This window comes from Phoenix dactylifera, chromosome 5 (assembly GCF_051530095.1).
Source record: "Phoenix dactylifera cultivar Ajwa chromosome 5, Ajwa_hap1_PhDact_Kaust_v1.1, whole genome shotgun sequence".
Lineage (NCBI taxonomy): Eukaryota > Viridiplantae > Streptophyta > Magnoliopsida > Arecales > Arecaceae > Phoenix > Phoenix dactylifera.
Window position 1 is genome coordinate 1,718,481 of NC_143194.1, and position 17,907 is coordinate 1,736,387.

General features: G+C 35.8%; 1 protein-coding gene across 1 annotated transcript; it reads left to right on the forward strand.

Annotated features, from left to right (window-relative positions):
• Positions 1-7,535: 7,535 nt before the first annotated feature.
• LOC103712560 (putative serine/threonine-protein kinase PBL16) lies at positions 7,536-14,795 on the forward strand. The gene is made up of 6 exons (XM_008799110.6): positions 7,536-8,419; positions 9,057-9,364; positions 9,465-9,600; positions 11,146-11,282; positions 11,896-12,019; positions 14,208-14,795. Exons 1-6 carry the CDS (start codon positions 8,368-8,370, stop codon positions 14,540-14,542), a joined length of 1,092 nt encoding a protein of 363 aa, XP_008797332.2. The 5' UTR covers positions 7,536-8,367; the 3' UTR covers positions 14,543-14,795.
• Positions 14,796-17,907: the final 3,112 nt, after the last annotated feature.

Sequence of the window (17,907 nt, forward strand, 5' to 3'; positions counted from 1 at the left end):
CAAATATTAAACAGAAGGAACACACACACACACTTTGTGATAGCCTGATCCACTTAACCAGCCTGACCTAGGCTTGGCCCAACCACTAGCCTGCATACACTTTGTGCATGACCAGCGGCGGAAGACTCCTAATAGGAGTTATCTTTCTCTCTAAACACTTCGGCTAGGATCCGAGTCCTAGGCCACTAGACTCGATCAAAACCCTAGGGCACCTCTATAATAAGACCTCCCCATCCCTCCATGACTCTCCACCATCAAAAGCAGCCCTTCTTTTCCTCTCTTTTTTCTATTGGAGTTCGACGCCTCCCGTAATTGTGGCCACCAGAAATTAGAGCCGGAGAGCTCGCTAGAGCCAAGGTAAAACCTAGCCTTCTTCTCCTTTCCTTCTCTTCTTTCCCTAGCATTGAACCATTGTTGCCGACGTTGAATTCGCTAGAAATCAATCAAGAAAGAAGAAACCCCTATTTCTGCCCCTGTTTTCCTCTTTTCTTTTTCTTCCGGCCATCTGCATCGTCGGCATTCATCACCAAGACCCTTGGCCTCCCCCTTGCGTTAGCTCCTAGCCTGCACTAGAGCCCCAACCGCCAGTGAATGGGCTGGGATCCAAATTCACTGAGCCAAGAATGCCTTTGTTTCATCCCTCTTTTTGGTCATCTTCTTGCCCTTTTCGAATGTCGTCACCTCTGCTTTCAGTTGGTGAACCTCCGACCAAGCTCCTTGACCATTCTATGATCCCCCAAGATGGAGCCATGGCTAGTAAGTGACCTAGCACTGAATTAAAACCAAGAAAAATATTATCTCTTCTAGCTCTTTTTCTTTGATTTCTTACTGCCCAGTCACTGTCGCCAACTATCCATCGCCTCTAACCGCCAACCATACCCCCTGGCACAGCTCCCCAATGATCTCGGACTCCCCTTCGTCCTATAGGAGAGGCGAAGCCTTCTCTTTTTCACTCATATTTCTCTCTCTTCTCTCTTCTTTCTCTCTCTACTCTCTATTTTTCTCTATAAACAGATCTATGGATCCTGATACAGAGTTCTATCTCTCTTTCTTATGCACCCAAGTTGACCTCGGTAAAGAGGTCCTAAAATACCCTGGGTAGCCTGTCAGACAGATCACCCCAACTCCTTGAATATCTTTGAAACACATTATTGATAATATATATCGAACAATCTTAGCCTTGATCAAGTCCGTGCTTTATGATTCATTGATCAATTTGCTTAAACCTGATCCATCCCAAGCCGTCGAACACCGTCATCCGACCAACTGTCTCATTTTCTTATTATTTTATTAATATTAAAGTCATCAATAGAAAATTAATTGGCTCTTAATATTTTAGACACGTTTAGCTAATTCACTTATTAAATCTTAAATGTTCAAATTGGAAGAGGCAAGTAAACCTTATACTCCTTACAGTTTTGAAACTTCTAAGTAGACCTTACACTCCTTATTAAATTTCAAACTATTATATATTTTTTATGCATTATGGTTTTACATTGATAATATCATATTTTCTTAAAATAAAGAATCAGCATATGCATTATGAAAATTATGCTTTGTTATGAAAGGTAGTTCCATGAATGTTTCTAATAAAAATAACATATTTATGAAGTACGGACCCTATCATGCCATCTAGTATTTTTCCATCTACTTATGTGTATGTTTTAAGAAAATAAAATAAATATTTATTTTAAAGATTCTCAAATAGCTATATATGATCCTCTAGAATTGGGGAAGATTGATATCGAGAATTAGTTCCATACGAACACAGGCCCTGCCAGCGGCTATCAAGTTGGAAAACAAAATATGATACTTTGTCGATTATAAATATAGGCCCTATCATGGGTATAAAGTAACATTAGCATGAATATCCGTGAGCAATGCTTTAACCTATGATATAACTAATGGCAAAGCATGATTTATAATTTAATTTGTACAATATACTTGGAACCTTTTTTATGAAATATTGATAATTTATGCATTTATGATTGGCTTTATAACTTATCATACCATTTTATGAATTATTTATTTTTGTAATATTTATTGTTGTCTTTAAATGATGCATTATTCATAGAAAAATTTATGCTTGATCCGGTAAAGTCCGACCATCTTCTCCTTTTCTTTCTCTTCTTTCTCTAGCCAGAACCATTGTTGCCGACCTTGATTTTTCTAAAAATCAACCAAGAAAGAAGAAATCCTTGTTTTTGCCCCCATTTTCTTCTTTTCTTTTTCTTTCGGCCTTCTCCACTGTCAGCATTCATAGCCAAGGCCCTCAGCTTCTTCTTTGTGTTGGCTCCTGGCCTCCACCAGATCCCCAGCCGCCAGTGAGAAAGCAAGGACATGAAATCCACCTAGCCAAGAATACCTCTATTCCGCCCCTCTCTTTTATCATCTTCTCTCCCTTTTCCGGCCGTCGTTGCTTCTATTTTTGCTTGATGAACCCTCGGCCATGCTCCTTGACCTCTTTATGATCCCCTATGGTGAAGCCATGGCCGTCGGTGAGTGACCTGGCATCGAACAAAAGCCGAGAAAAAATACTCTATTTTGGCTCTTTTCCTTTGATTTTTTGTCAGCCGGTCGCTACCGCTGGCTGCCCACAGCCTCCGACCGCCGATCATGCCCCCTGGTACAAACCCCCAATGACCCCGGCCTCCCCTTCCTCTTCTAAAAGAGGCAAAGCCTTCTCTTTGTCACTCATATTTCTCTCTCTTCTCCCTATTTTTTCTCTCTAAACATACCTATAGATCCTCGTATGGAGTCTCATCTCTCTTTCATGGACCCAAGTTGACCTAATAAAAAGGTTCTGAACCGCCCTGGTGCTCAAGCAGCCTATTAGACCATTGAGTCCATGCTTTATGATTTATTGATCGAGTTGCTTTGATCTGACCCACTCTGAGCCACTAAACATCATCATCCGACCAACCGACTTTTTTTATTATTTTATTGGTATTAAAGTCATGAAATAGGAATTAATTTGGATTTTAATGTTTTAAATAAATTTAGCCGGTTCACCTAGTGAATTGTGAAGGTTCAAGTAAAAGAAGTAAATAAACCTTATATTACTTACTATTTTTCAAACTTATAAATAGACCTTAGACTTCTTATTAATTTTCAAACTATCATATGTTTTTCATGCATTATGGCTTCTCATTGATGATATCATATTTTTTTAAAATAAAAGACCAGCACATGTATTATGAAAATTATACTTTGTTATAAAAAGTAGATCCATAAATGTTTTTAATGAAAATAACATTGTTATGAAGCACAAACCTTATCATGCTATTTAGTTTTTTTCCATCTACTTATATATACGTTTTTAAAAAATATATAAATATTTATTTTAAAGGCTCTCAGATAGCTATGTATAATCCTCTAGAATTGAAAAAAATTGACATCCGGAATGATTTATAATTTTATTTGTACAATATACTTGGAACCATGTTTATAAAAATATTGATGTTTTATGCATTCACGATTAGCTTTATGACTTATTTTATCATATTATACTATAAAATATTTTATTTTTTTAATATTTATTATTGTCTTTAAATGATGTATCATTTATAAAAAAATTTATACTTGATCCGATAAGATAGTATAAGCTTTACTTACTGAGTTATGTAGCTCACATCTCTTTTTTTTCAGACGAATAGGATCACTAGGAACGAAAGACAATCCAAGCTTGGAGTTTGCACTAGCAAGCTTGACAATTTAATAGCAAAATTTTTATTTTTTAATTAATTATGAATTTGTAGTTTCTGACTTTTTGAATTTTAAGAATGATGAGTTTTTGGTATTTATATTTAGATTTAGACATTTTGAATCAATATTTATTTTATGACTTTATGGATGATGGAATTAGACCCCTTTATTATATTTTATTTGTGTTGGATTTATAGGTTGATTATAATTATTGGCTTCGTATGATCGTAGACTATATCTCTTGGTAGTATGGTCGTATTATGTCTTAAATTTGGTGTATGACATATTTATTGAAAAAGAAAGAAAGAAAGAAAGAAAGAAAAAGAAAAAAAAAGAAGGGTGAGGGGGAGTATCTTGATCTTAGGATAAATATCCTAGTCGAATTTGATATTCAAGGCGAGGGATTTTGGAGAGAAGATGGAAATCAGCTGGTCAAGGTCGAGGCCTTTTTTTTTTACTCTCTCTCTCTCTCTCTCTCTCTCTCTCTCTCTCTCTCTCTCTCTCTCTCTGCTCATTTTTGTGGTCTTGATGGCATGACTTGTCAGGGTCTAGGCCTTGCCCTTGGAAAAAGGTACGCCCATTTGAGCCATTAAAAAAGCCAAAGCAGATTCCATGTATCATTTATCAAGTCCCACCCAGTAAGTTTTATCTACATGCTGCCAAGTCAAAGCAGGACCGCAGAATACGACTCCTAATCTGACACTATCTGATTTCGCGTCGGGACGACTCAGCCTTTACCTGCCCATAGGTCGACCCTTGGACTCAATTATAATCACTCTCTTGGACCTGTTGTCTCCTCTCCTTTCTTGCCTAACCAAGCCTCAAACCAACTTGCCTCGACTTGTACATGCCAATGTTTTGTAACCTAATCTGATTAGACTTGATTAAATTGATCCATAAATTTTTGTAACCTATATGATCCAACTTGCTTGGACCAATTCTCCTGCTTCTCAGGTGTCTCTTTTTGAAGTAAACAACCAGTACTAAAAGAGACAACAATTTTTTTTTTTTGGAAAACTAGGCAAAGTTTATATTACAAGTTCACAAATATAAGGAGATTATTAGTATCCACAATACATGGAAGTTCCAGGAGCTATTAGTCCAAGCAATACCTTCTGAATGAGTAGTGGCAATACCGGCCAACCAATGAGTAGCTTGATTAGCTCGCGGATATACATGTACAACAAAAAAAAAATTAGAGGACCTCAGCCAAGAGCCCAGATAGGTGAGTCACCATAGCAGTGTTTCCTTATCATAACTTATCAATCAGTTGAGCTTTACCTAACTCAACATATAAAACTCCACACTCAAAATACTAGCCAAGTCAAAGCTTTGATCTTACTCATCCAATTTTACAAACAAAACAAAACAATCGATGCTAAGTTATTTCAATATTAAAAAAAAAATTGAAAAAAAATTAAACTCTGACCCATCAAGTTTAGGTGATTTTCTAACCCACTTTCTTATCTTTTAAAAATTTTCAAAATAAACTTTTAAGTTTCTAAGTTGTTCTAAAACGTTTCTTTCATTGATAAAATAATGGCATATAACCATCACATAATAGTATAAAGTTATTGTAGGGCGAAAAAATAATGGCACATAACCATCACATAATAGTATAATGTTGTTGTAGGGCGAAAATACCCATTGTTTGGAGTAGAGTCATTGACCTGGTTCATGGAGTTTGGTTACGACAAGAAGTCAGAGAAATAGGAGAGGCAATAGTAGAGCAAAGGAGTTGGGTTGGCATTCAACGCCATCATAAGGCGGCATTCGGTAGTAGCCTTGATTCGTGTGCAGGGACGCTACATGGAGGGCCGGGAGATAGTGGCAAATAGAGAGCAAGAAAATATAAAATATATAAATATATAAATAAATCTATCTCATTCTATTAGTTTAAGTTTTTGAAACAAGTGATTTTTACGTGGTATCAGAACAGAGGTCCTGAGTTCGAATCCTATCTCCGCACTTTTTTAACTTCATTATTAAAAATTTCACATGTTAAGCTCATCCATTAAAGAAAAGTCCGACCAATAGGACTAGAGAAAACTCTGACCATGTCTACGTTAGACTTCACATACATGTCATACAGTCTGCTTCTTTTTCTTTTTTTTTTTGGGGTAATCTAATGTCACAGAGTCTTCGTTGGATACTGAAAGGCTTGAAGTGGGACCTCTAAGTATGAGATCAATGAATCCATGTTGGCCAAGATCTATCAGGATAAATCTATATATCTTGATACATATGCCAATATGATATCAACATAATATTTACTATTTTTTTTCCATCTTCTCCATCAAAAAAGAAAATACTGTTTCTTTTCCATCTTTCATCAACTTACCATGCATGTAATATTTTAAAATACTACGTAATCTTGGAGTTATTCATTGACCGTGATGTTAACATCTTTTCATATACAACGACTTTGATATTTGAATTCTCAATTCTTTACGAAAATTCTCCAAATTCTATCTTGGTCGAGATAAATTGAGATTTAAATTAATCTGATATCAATAACAGAATCACCGAAATAAAAAGGTAAAAATCATGCATAAGTATCGTAACTGAAGTTGCGAATCCTCCGAATGTGTGGTTCCCTATTACTAGTTTGAAGCTTCACTCTGAACTTCTTTACTTCAATTTTTTTTTTTTTTAATACTTGTTGGATGCCTTTGTATATATTTTACTTGCAAGGAGTTCTATCTATTGCCAAACACAATGGGTGGGTTGATTACAAAGTTAGCAAATCAATTGCCGTGTGCCTGATAAATTTTTCATATTGTTCACAACGATCATCTTAAAATAGTTTTCCACCAAACAATTAGTTGGAATTGCTGATCTCAAACAGTTTGATTCAATCGTGAACAACTAGGGAATCACAGTTCCTTAGGTACATGGAAGTAGGGTTCTCCCCATGTTCTATATCACCTATATCATAGAGGACCAAAAATATCCTTTTATTAGAAGGAAAAAAAAAACATAAATAAAAGGCATTATTGTCTTTTAATCCAATTCATTGTACAGCTTTAGTATAATACAATTGTTTTAGTTGGATGGGAATAAAAATTATTTATTCGACAGAAAAAAGGAATTATCCTATCTTATTTTAAAATTAATTATATCAATTAAAAAGAAGAATAACTTGTCCACAAATTACTTATCCAGGATAGGCCACAAGAATGCTGGGTGTTTGGTATCTTGGCCAATACAGACATAAGCCAAGATGTCAGCCCACACAAATTAAGTTGAAACATCTATCAGTATAGTAGAATCTTATTTTTCTTCCTTTCTTTGAGTTTTTTTTTTCTTTTTCTTTTTACAAATAGTAAACCTAGATTAATTACCATTCAATGCATTGCAATATTTAATTATTTAAAACTGAAAAGTCTTGATTGAAATTGCCATAACACTAGCCTATATATTGCAATACATCAGCTTATATCAGCTAAATTAATGAGGATTGAGTGCCTGGTCTCAACACAAACTGGTATTTCAGCAACAGATCTCCATTGAAATGAAAACCTTGAGTAAAGACTGAGATATACCAATATGCCAGCCTTTGAGATCCATGGTCACATGAGCCCACCATGGCATGGAAAGGAATTGTAGGGGGGAAGGGAAATGTGGGTGCATTCCTTGCACCCTTTTTCCCACACTGTGGTGTCACTAGATTACATAAATGTACTGCTGAAGACTACTATGCTAATTCAAACCCCATCGCTCTCCCACCACCACCACCACCACTCAAAAAATGAGATTGCCTGCGTTGGATGGTAGTGTTTGGGCCACCACAACCCCATAGAGGACCCAAGAGACCATCATTACTCACTACAGGAGACCAAGAAAGAAAAAAGCCACCCCACCACCAAACTCCCATCCAAGATAAACATCCCAAAAGAAAAGTTGAAGTAAAATTGAAGGAAGGAAAAGGACTAAAATGAATATAAAGGAGCACTCCCCAGCCCCACTCAAGCGTATTGGTGGGCTTACATTTCTTTGATGGGGAGAGCTCTCACTTTCATGCATTTCCCTCTCCTCCTCGGATTGTTTACCCTTTTAATAAGACCCTCCTAACTCTTTTCAGGGAAACTCAAGTCTTCAGGAATCCCACAAGAAAAGGCTTAATTCCAAGTTTAAAATTAATTCCAGAAGCTACCCCCAATTGCCATAGAGGAAAGTGAGGTTTCAGTTGAAGCATTCATTTCTTTTGTTTCCTCTCAGAGCTTCGTCTTTCTCCCACACAGCCATTAGAAACCAACCAAGAGGCCTCTAAAGAGTTCTTTTCATTTAAGTTCTTAATTCACCCTCCTCCCCTCCTTCAATATCTTAGCTCAGCTTTAGTCTTAAATTAAAGCTGATATTTCTTTTCTTCTCTACTGTTAAACTATATTTATTTCCTCTTCCTTCCTCCCATCTCTCTCTCTCTCTCTCTCTGGAAAGAGATATCTCTTTGCTTATTTAGTTTTAGATTTTTTGCCTCTCCTTCTCCCCCTTACTTTCTGTGTTTCTTTCCCGTGATACCCATAGACCAAGTAAAACTCTCTCTCTCTCTCTCTCTCTCTCTCTCTCTCTCTCTCTCTCTCTCTCTCTCTCTTCTCTCTCTAGCAATGGAAAGGATATCTTCGTGAGGGGAGTGGGGAGACTGAGGCTTGTGGGGTATTAATGGGTAATTGCTGGTGTAGACGGAGCCTGTCCATTTACAATGAAAAGGCAGGTGAGTTTTTTGGGATTTGAGTTACTGCTTTCATGCATGCTTAGATTGGAACAAGTGAAAATTTTGATTCTTTTCTTCTCTTTTATACGTATTTATACGGTTGTCCGGTTTTAGTGCCTTCTTTTTTGACCATTAAAGTATGCCTGTGATAGGATTTTGAGTCTGGTTTTTCTTTCTAGTTATACCTTTTGAATCATTTGTAACATCTAGGCTTTGTTTTCTGCAATTGGATCTGCCTACAGGAAGATGCTTGGAACATGGAAGGCTTTTTTATCTCTCTTCTTGTTACTTCACTAAGAAAGCGGCATAAAGTGGCCTTTGCCTTGTTTTACTTCCCAATTTCCATTTTTTTAAAAATTCTTGACCCAACCTATTTGTTAGAGAACTTCTGAAAGAGGAATAAAAGGAGATTTCATATTAAGTTTTTCTTCCTTTGTTGTTCCTGTTGCTTCTTGATGTAAAAATTGGATGACTGGACGTTTTTTTATTTAATTTTGTGTTACAACTTGCCTGTTTCTGCTTCTTGATACATCCAAAGAGAGAAAATTTGGATGTTTAAATTCTAAATCCTCTTGATATATACTTTATTTTTACCAGTTTCTGAAGATATATATGTTTTTTCCTCTTTTCTCGATAGAATCTCCAAAAATCCAGAGTCCAGTGAAGGAGGAAGAGAAGGAGGGCAGCAAATTGCCCTCAACTCCTAAGGAAGTCGAGGACTTCCGTCGGGACACTGCTGCCAACCCGCTGAGATCGTTTACTTTTGATGAACTTAAGATCATCACAGGGAATTTCAGGCAGGACTCTGTTTTGGGTGGAGGGGGATTTGGAAGTGTTTATAAGGGATTTATAACTGAAGATCTTAGGGAGGGGCTTCAACCTTTTCAAGTAGCTGTGAAGGTCCATGATGGTGATAATAGTTTCCAGGGTCACAGAGAATGGCTGGTAACCTACCGTATCAACTTAATTTACATATTTATACCTATTTTCACGTAACCTTTTACTTGGATGTAGTAACTCTCAAGGAACCTCGGAATGTCTGCAGGCTGAAGTTATATTCCTTGGACAACTTTCTCATCCCAATTTGGTGAAATTGATCGGATACTGCTGTGAAGATGAGCACCGCATGCTAATATATGAGTTCATGTCTCGGGGCAGCGTGGAAGCCAACCTCTTTTCAAGTAATTATTGCTGTCTCAACTTACAATTTGGTGCTACTAATTCATATATTTTATTAGATACAATGCAATTGTGATTTAGTAACAGAAACCTGTGTAAAGAAGAAGTGATCTCTTGTTCCTTATGACCTTGTCTACAAAATAACTTATCACTTTCCACCAAACCTGTTTCTCTAATTTCTGGATGCGATGTGTTTAGTCAATGTTGTTTCCAGCATCTATCCGCATAGGTCTATTCTTATCATCTTAATCATTTTCTTTTTCTTTTTAAATCTTACTTCCTGGGAGCTGCCTTTAGTAGTGGAATATATTTCACCATAAACAGTAGTAGAACCCAAGTCAGGAACCATGTCATCATATAAACATCATGTACTAGTTAATTACTTGAAAGCATACTCCTCTTGAGGCCTTTTCAGATAACAAATCAATCACTTCATGGTTAGCCAATAGCATAATAAAACCAGCTTTGCCAGGCCTACTGCTTCATTATCCTTGAAAACAACATATAAGTGCTGCTAATTTCCTTTTATTTGAACCATTTTTGGCATTTGATTAGCCACAATCGCCAATAGGTGCCACACATTTTCACAAGACTTATTGGCCAAGCCAGAAAACTAGATAGGTTTCCTTCACCCCTTTGAGTTTGGCAGGCCGGTTATGTTTAACTTGGATCAATGCAATGTGCACTATATATTTCCATATGTAACTTGTATTTTCCATGGGGCTCTCACACAAAGTAAATGATAATTTTGAAAGAAAATATATGCAAAAAAAAGGGTCCTTGGTGAAGTATGATCTTTTGAATCTATTAATGTTCTTACATAATCTTGAAGATAAAACTGAATATAAGTTCTTCAAAACTTTTCATTTCCTTTTCTTGTCCTTTTTCATTTTATGGATGGATAGAAGATTTAGCAGTCTTCTATCTGGGCATAAAAATGCATAAAGAAAAAAATACTTCCCTGATCTATAAGTTACCATTTTTTTAATTTAAACAAAAAAGTTCAACCAAAACCTTTATGTAAAGCAATAAATGTTGATTTTGTATTAGATTTGTTTTTCCATTTTTTTCTTACCTGTAATAGTGCACATGATAATAGTATCATCAGTACAGTTTAGGGGACTAAATTGCAGGAACAAAAAAAATATGTAAATTCACTATGGGCTTTTAAAAGGTTGATGGTGGACATCAAGAGTTCTCAAAAAGGACTTTCTTGGAATTCTGAAATTTTGTGTAATTTTGGAACATAATGTGTCATGAAATGTATAATGTCAGTTAGGAAATAGAGTTGAAATAACTAATTTTTGTTCTGTGAAACAGATTGGATATATGTGTTGAGTACATGATAGAAGGCTTTTAAACTTTGAATTCCTTGAGTTGATCAAATAATCCAAATTCTGGAGAATTTCATGCCCTGTGGCCCTCTATCTTGTTCCAAATATCATTTTTTCTTCATCGCATTGTCATGTCCTGACACCACATTAATTATGATACTGCAAAAAGCTGCTTTTGTCTTATACTTGCTAACTGTTTATATTGTTATGTAGGAGTGTTGCTTCCCCTTCCTTGGTCTATCAGAATGAAAATTGCATTTGGTGCTGCAAAAGGGCTTGCTTTTCTGCATGAAGCTGAAAAACCGGTTATATATCGTGATTTTAAAACATCTAATATATTGCTAGACCAGGTTAGTATGTCAAAATTTCTGAATCAGTTTGATGTCCGATACATGACCTTAGCATTTTAACGACGCATTACATGTAATTGTGGCAAGGTAAATTGTTTTGCAGGTCTTTTTATTAATCTGTCAAGCAGATTTAAATAAATATGTCAAGCTGCTTTCACCATGTTTTTCCTTTCCATTGGGAGTTGTACCATTTCTTTGCATGATCAATCTGTATTTCTCATTGGAAGTGATTGGTATATAATTTGCCTCAAATTTGAGAAGTAGGATGTTAATGGTAACCAGCATCCGAGCCTATCATGTCTAGTACAATGCCCATTGATGTACATACCTAATCTGTCTACTGATGCTCCTCAAGCTTGGTTCGTGCTCATCAGTCACATTTCCTTCAAATTTCAACCATCTTTGTTCTTTCCTACTCTCTTAATGCCTGTCATCATCTTTCTCTTTTGCTTCATATTGGAATATGTTAAGTTGTAGGTGCATCTTCTTGCCATAATTTTTATTGTGTTCATTTTCTTGAATTTTAGTTTCTCTACCTCAGTCCCTCACTCTCTCTCTGATACATTTATTGTTGTGAAGTTACTTTTGGCTTAATATTCTATTGTATGTATAGGAGTACAATGCCAAGCTTTCTGATTTTGGGCTTGCAAAAGATGGACCAGTTGGCGATAAATCCCATGTTTCTACTCGAATTATGGGTACTTATGGTTATGCAGCCCCGGAGTATATTATGACAGGTAATGTGAGCTGAGGACATAGTTTACTTAAAGAAGGGTTCTTTCATATGTCTTTCTGAGATAATGCTGATTTCACCTGTAGTTTTAGATGCTAATATGTAGTATAAGGGGATTTGTTTCTAAATTTCTGTGACTGAAAGATCTAGAGGAGTAGATCTTCATTGTGACCTTTTCCTGTAGGAAGTTGACTTATTCTTTGAAAAACAAAGATCTTCCACTGGGCATGCCTGTAATATGCATGGTGTTGCTTATGATCTTATTTCTATTTCTTCGAATTACGTTTTACCTTTTTTTTCCTAAAGAGATTATGGCAAGAATATTTGAAGCAGTAATTCATAAATCTCAGGTGACTGTCCTGTTGGTTGTCAAATATTTTAGAGCAACAGGAGGTAGGAAAAACTGGCTACTTAAAGTTCAGTATATCATTATTTATAGGTTGGTCAAATTATATTGGCATTCCTTTCATGCCATCCAATAATCAAGGAACTCTGAAGCACCTAAGGTGGAAAATTTCTACAAGTTTGCCCAGAACTGAAATTGGTATCCTTATATTACAACAATCATTCTTCCCCAAGGAAGCAACAATAAGGTATTTAATTCAATCATCGACTAATTTCTCTGAACTATCAGCAACTTAATAGGCCTAAAACAGAGAAACTGTATTTTTAAATCACAGATATGGAAGAAAATTTTCCCTCTGAAAATGAATAGACCTAATTCCTTTTAGAATTAATTCCCTTTAATGGGAAAACTTTAGAAATTAGAAGAGTCCTTTTGCTCAAAATCCTACACGATCATTCAAATTACTTTCTGAGTAGAATGAAACAGGGCAGACTCTTTTCACCTACTTTCTTGGAAAAGAAATTTTTATGAGTCCCTTAAGTTCAGGTATCTAAACAGTTTGGGTGTTTTCTATTGACTTGGTCGCAAAGAGACACTAAGCATTGATGTGTTTAAACAAGTAATCTAGAAGAATCTCTTGTTTCATTTTCAGTAGTCTACTGTTACTATAATCCTCAGTGCAGTTCATTACTTTTTCCTCCAGAATGAATGTCACTATTTGGTCCTCTACAATGGACTTGTAGAAGTTCCAATGTGGGTCCTTGTAAGTACATATGATTTGAAACAACAACTGGGCTTAACGAGATTCATTTTAGGTGAAGGATGGCAAGTTGATATGCCCATGGTACTCCTTGAAAGATAGCATGTTGATGTCCCTAAGGCTTTTCCAAATAATTAATAGGAAAATAACATTAAAATGTTGTAGAATAGATTATTGAGGAGTAGGGACATCAGTGGTCTTTGATTTTTACTTTCATGCCTCTTCATACCCATATCCTTTAGAGAGGACTTGGAATTAGATTTGAAAGACAGGTAGGATTTACTTTACATCAAAACTAAACTAGGGTTCTTAATAAGTCCATTGTTGTAATGCATATTTCTGTTCTGGCTACTATTGTCAATTAAGGACTCTGAAGAAAGATTTATCGTTTCAAGTCTGTTCTGTTTAAAGTCTGTAGATTGCCAGTAACATAAGTCAGTCTACCTCTTTAATATGATCTGCATCTAAAATGTCTCCCTCGAATACATTGGTTGTTGTAAGTACGGGTACCTTTTGCCTCAATTATGATGGTGGTAGTCCAATCGAAGCTTGATTTTTGCTCAAACCTTCTTTTCTTTGCTTTTTCCTTTTAATAATTCTCAATTTTCAGCTTTTCCGGGGTTTATGCAAATTGAGAGTGTAATGCTTTCTAGAACATTTAATTAAGTTGCTACTATTATTGCTATGATTATCTTCAAAGCTTCACCTGTTTAGCTTGAGTCCATATCTATATCCATACATGTGATTCTTTAGTATGTACTACAGATTTTATTACTGTTATAATTTAAAGTATTTTTTTTATAATTTTCAATTATCATTTTGAGCTGGCCTGTCCTTTCGAGAGTTAATTGGATTTCAAGAGCAGTTAGTAAAGTTTCTGCCCGCAGTGATATCTTCTTTTGCAACATTGCCTATATCAAACTCTCACTCTTTCATATGAAATCAGTGGCATGCCTACTGATTTAAACTTTTTTCTTTTTACTCATTCATAATCTTGGTTCTAATCTGACATGTTTTCCATCATAAGATTCAAGTCGTTGAAGTATATTGGCGATTGAGGCTGACCAATTATCTTTTTCCATACAGGCCATTTGACTGCCATGAGTGATGTTTACAGCTTTGGTGTAGTCCTCCTTGAGCTCCTCACTGGGAGGAAATCTCTTGACAAGTCCCGCCCAGTCCGAGAGCAGACCCTTGCCGACTGGGCTTACCCCCTTCTCACCCAGAAGAGGAAAGTCATCAACATTGTAGACCCCAGGTTGAATGGAGACTACCCTGTCAAAGCTGTGCATAAGACAGCCAGCCTGGCCTACCACTGTCTGAACCGTAACCCGAAGGCAAGGCCTCTAATGAGAGACATTGTCGACACCTTAGAACCTCTTCAGCTACCCATGGAGATCCCAAACACTGGTAGCAGTTGATATCCACTGTGGATTTGATTAGGACTAAAGTATGTTATATGATTGAAGTTGCTTGTGCTTCAGGGGGATCTTTTCTTAATGTTTTGACTCCAAAGACGGGTTTTGCTGAGTATAGTCTGGCACTATAATCTGTGGTTTGTGTCTTTGGGTTGGGTTTGAATTATTTTACTTGGATTTGTAAGGTAGTTATGTAGAAATATTGAACAAAGTTGACAATTATATATGTGAGCAATTAATTTGGTGGTGCATGAAATTATGAGAGTTTCATTCTTCTTGTTCTTTGTGTGAAGCTTGAGTAAGAGTGGTGTCATCTGCGTAGATTCAAACAGAAATTTCAGATCATGGTGAAATTTACTAAATTTCTTATTGAAGACTCGCTTATGATCTCAGTTGTTCATGCACTTGATTGTACAGACAAGTGGCCCAAACATGTTTACATATAATAGGATCTAATCATGGATCTGGGCTTCTTAAAATGACTGAAATTTGTATTCTTAGGTAGTTTCTCCTTGACCTTGTCCAAAGAAAGTTAGATTTTACTTGAAGAATTTCAATTACCTGAAGTTTTCTTTTGAGAAATTCATGATCACCTTAAGGTGTTCATGCATGTAAGTGAGATCTAAAGTAGCATAGATATTCGGGTTAGTCAATGCGAGGTTGAATGGTGTAGTTGGCTTGATACAATCAGCTTTGAAGCTGATGAAAACCGCTTCAGGTACCACTTTTGGAGGCAGATCATCCAGAGTTTATGTTTGTCGTCGCTCCCCTGGTTCGCATGTACCCCTTCATTGTCTCCCACAGTTATCATGGCATGTTCTTTAAAGTTTTCTAATAACATTTTCATCTTTTGTTGTTGTTGTTATTGTTGATAAAGAAGTGAAAACTACAGTGATCTTAGAGGACTAGCTGCGCAAGAACAGTAGCCAAATGCAGAACAATTAACATAAACATAACAGTTAGGAATTAGAGGGGAAAAAGATATCAGGGATAGCCATAAGAAACCAAGCGCCGATTGATATAAGGGCTCGTTTGGTTCGCGGGAAAAGAAGGGGGGAGGAAAATGTGGCCAAAGGAAAAGTAATGAGATGCCTATTGTTTGGTTGGAGTTTTCAATGGAGAGAGATGGAAAAGTTGTATTTCCATCTGAGCCTCCTCTTACCTTGATGGATTAAACGGCCTATGGGTCACTTTAACTCAAAAAATATAAATGAATACTTGAGACAAAATAGAATTTGATGAAGACTGCAGTATTGGAATAGATTAATTTTGAGACATATAGGAGCTAAAAAAATGGAATTTCATTTCAATATTTGATAGTGTATTGGAATAGATTAATCAATTGTTTCAAAGAAGTCCTTGTCCAAGAATGGTCAAGAAAGTACAACTCCATGGCTAAAATTTGGGCAATCAGCCCCTGCAATTTGAATGGTCTCTACCCTATTAAACAACCATAAAAATTAGACTTTGAATTCTATTTTGCCAGGGTCTTAGGACCATTTTGAGCACATCTTATTGATAGCCGGCACAAGGATTGTCTTATTATATATACGCATGGAGACAAGCAAATTTAGACCTCTATAGTAGTATCCAAGAGGTCTATCAGATGGAGATGCAAATGTCTCTTTCCTTGGCAGGTAATCTCAATTAAAAGATGCCAATTAAACCTACATTGTTTAAAAAAATTAAGTCATATGGTCCATGGTGTGACCTAGGTCCAATATTTGTTTCTTTTTTTCTCTTTTTGAGGCTAAATAGGTCCAACATTGTTAGATGTACATGTGAGTTCTTGTATTCTCTTTCTACATTGCAGGATATGGACACGAAATCAAAATTTTTCATGCAAGCGTTTTGTTTCATGCTGAAAAAGTATCAATCCTCACACATAAAACAGATCAATCCTTGAGGCCCATGGAATGCAAACTTGTATTGTTCTGATACAGACTTTAGGGTTGAAAGGACATGGAAAAGCTTCAAAAAGTGTGGAAGCTTGTCCTAAGCAAGGATTCTTGACCGATACGGTCTAATAAAGCTGCCCAAATAGGACAATGAAATATCCTCTTGTCTTCTGTTATGCCATTTTAACTTGAATTCTATTAGCTAGTTTTGGGTTAAGCTTCAAATAGTGTGAGAGCTTGTCCTAAGTAAAAATGCTTGACCTATAAGGTCTAGTAAAGCTGGCCAAATAGGACAAAGATATGTCTTCTTGTCTACTGTTATGCCATTTTAAGTTGAATTCTATTGGCTAGTTTTGGGTTAATCTTCAAATAAAGTGAAAGCTTGTCCTAAGTAAGAATGGTTAACCAATAAGGTTTAATAAAGCCGGCCAAATAGGACAACAAAATATCCTTTTGTTTACTGTTATGTCATATGTATATGTATATGTATTATAATTATAATATTACCCCAATTACAATGCATAATATATGAATATTATAACTATATACAATATACATAATTATATTGTATTGTATTGTATTGTATTGTATTGTATTATACTATATCATGTTATATCAAATTATGTTACCTATAGTGGTAGATGTTAGGAAAATAATACTATCCATAAGTTCGAAGGGCTACATTAGCCCCCCAAAAAAAAATCTATCCTTGCAACCCATTATACCATTTGAAAATTTGAGAGGAATACTTTTGCATAAAGATGTCCAAGTTAATTTAAAATGAAATATCTGGCTTTTGACATCTTCTGACATCTTCATTCTATATTAATACAAATTTATCCCAAATATTACATGTATATATGCAAATATCAATCTTAAAAAAATAGTATGGGAGAACAGTTTCTCGTATATTTACAAACACCACTTTTAAATCTTAATAAAAACTAGAAATTAAAGAGCTAGGTAATGCCATATAATTTAGGATGATTAAGGGCTCAAATACAGAAATGAAAAAGGGAAATAAATTACTAGTCACTTTAAGGAGGAGAAACCTGTGTAAGCTTTTGAATACTCCCTCCTTTCTAAAGTGTCAAATATCTACAACTTTGTTTTCCTTAACAACACAAATTATTTGGTTACGTCTCATAAATTTCTTGGGACATTTGTGAAAGCAATGCATGGGTCATGCCAAGCAAGATTTGGAGCTACGATTGGAAGGCTAGAGCTGTAACCTACTATCTCTCCTACATCATCACACTAGCTGAAATAGACACCTCACACACAAAAGCTATACTGCAAATGAGTACTTTCCTATTGCTCTTCAATCCTGCTGTCCTTCAATACCACTTGTGAAGGGAAAAGTAGAGAATTTTATATTGCGCATGATTACTTTCCTATCGCTCGTCAATCATTGTGTCCTTCAATGCCATTTGCAAAAGGAAAAAAAAAAGTAGATATTTTGCCTCAACT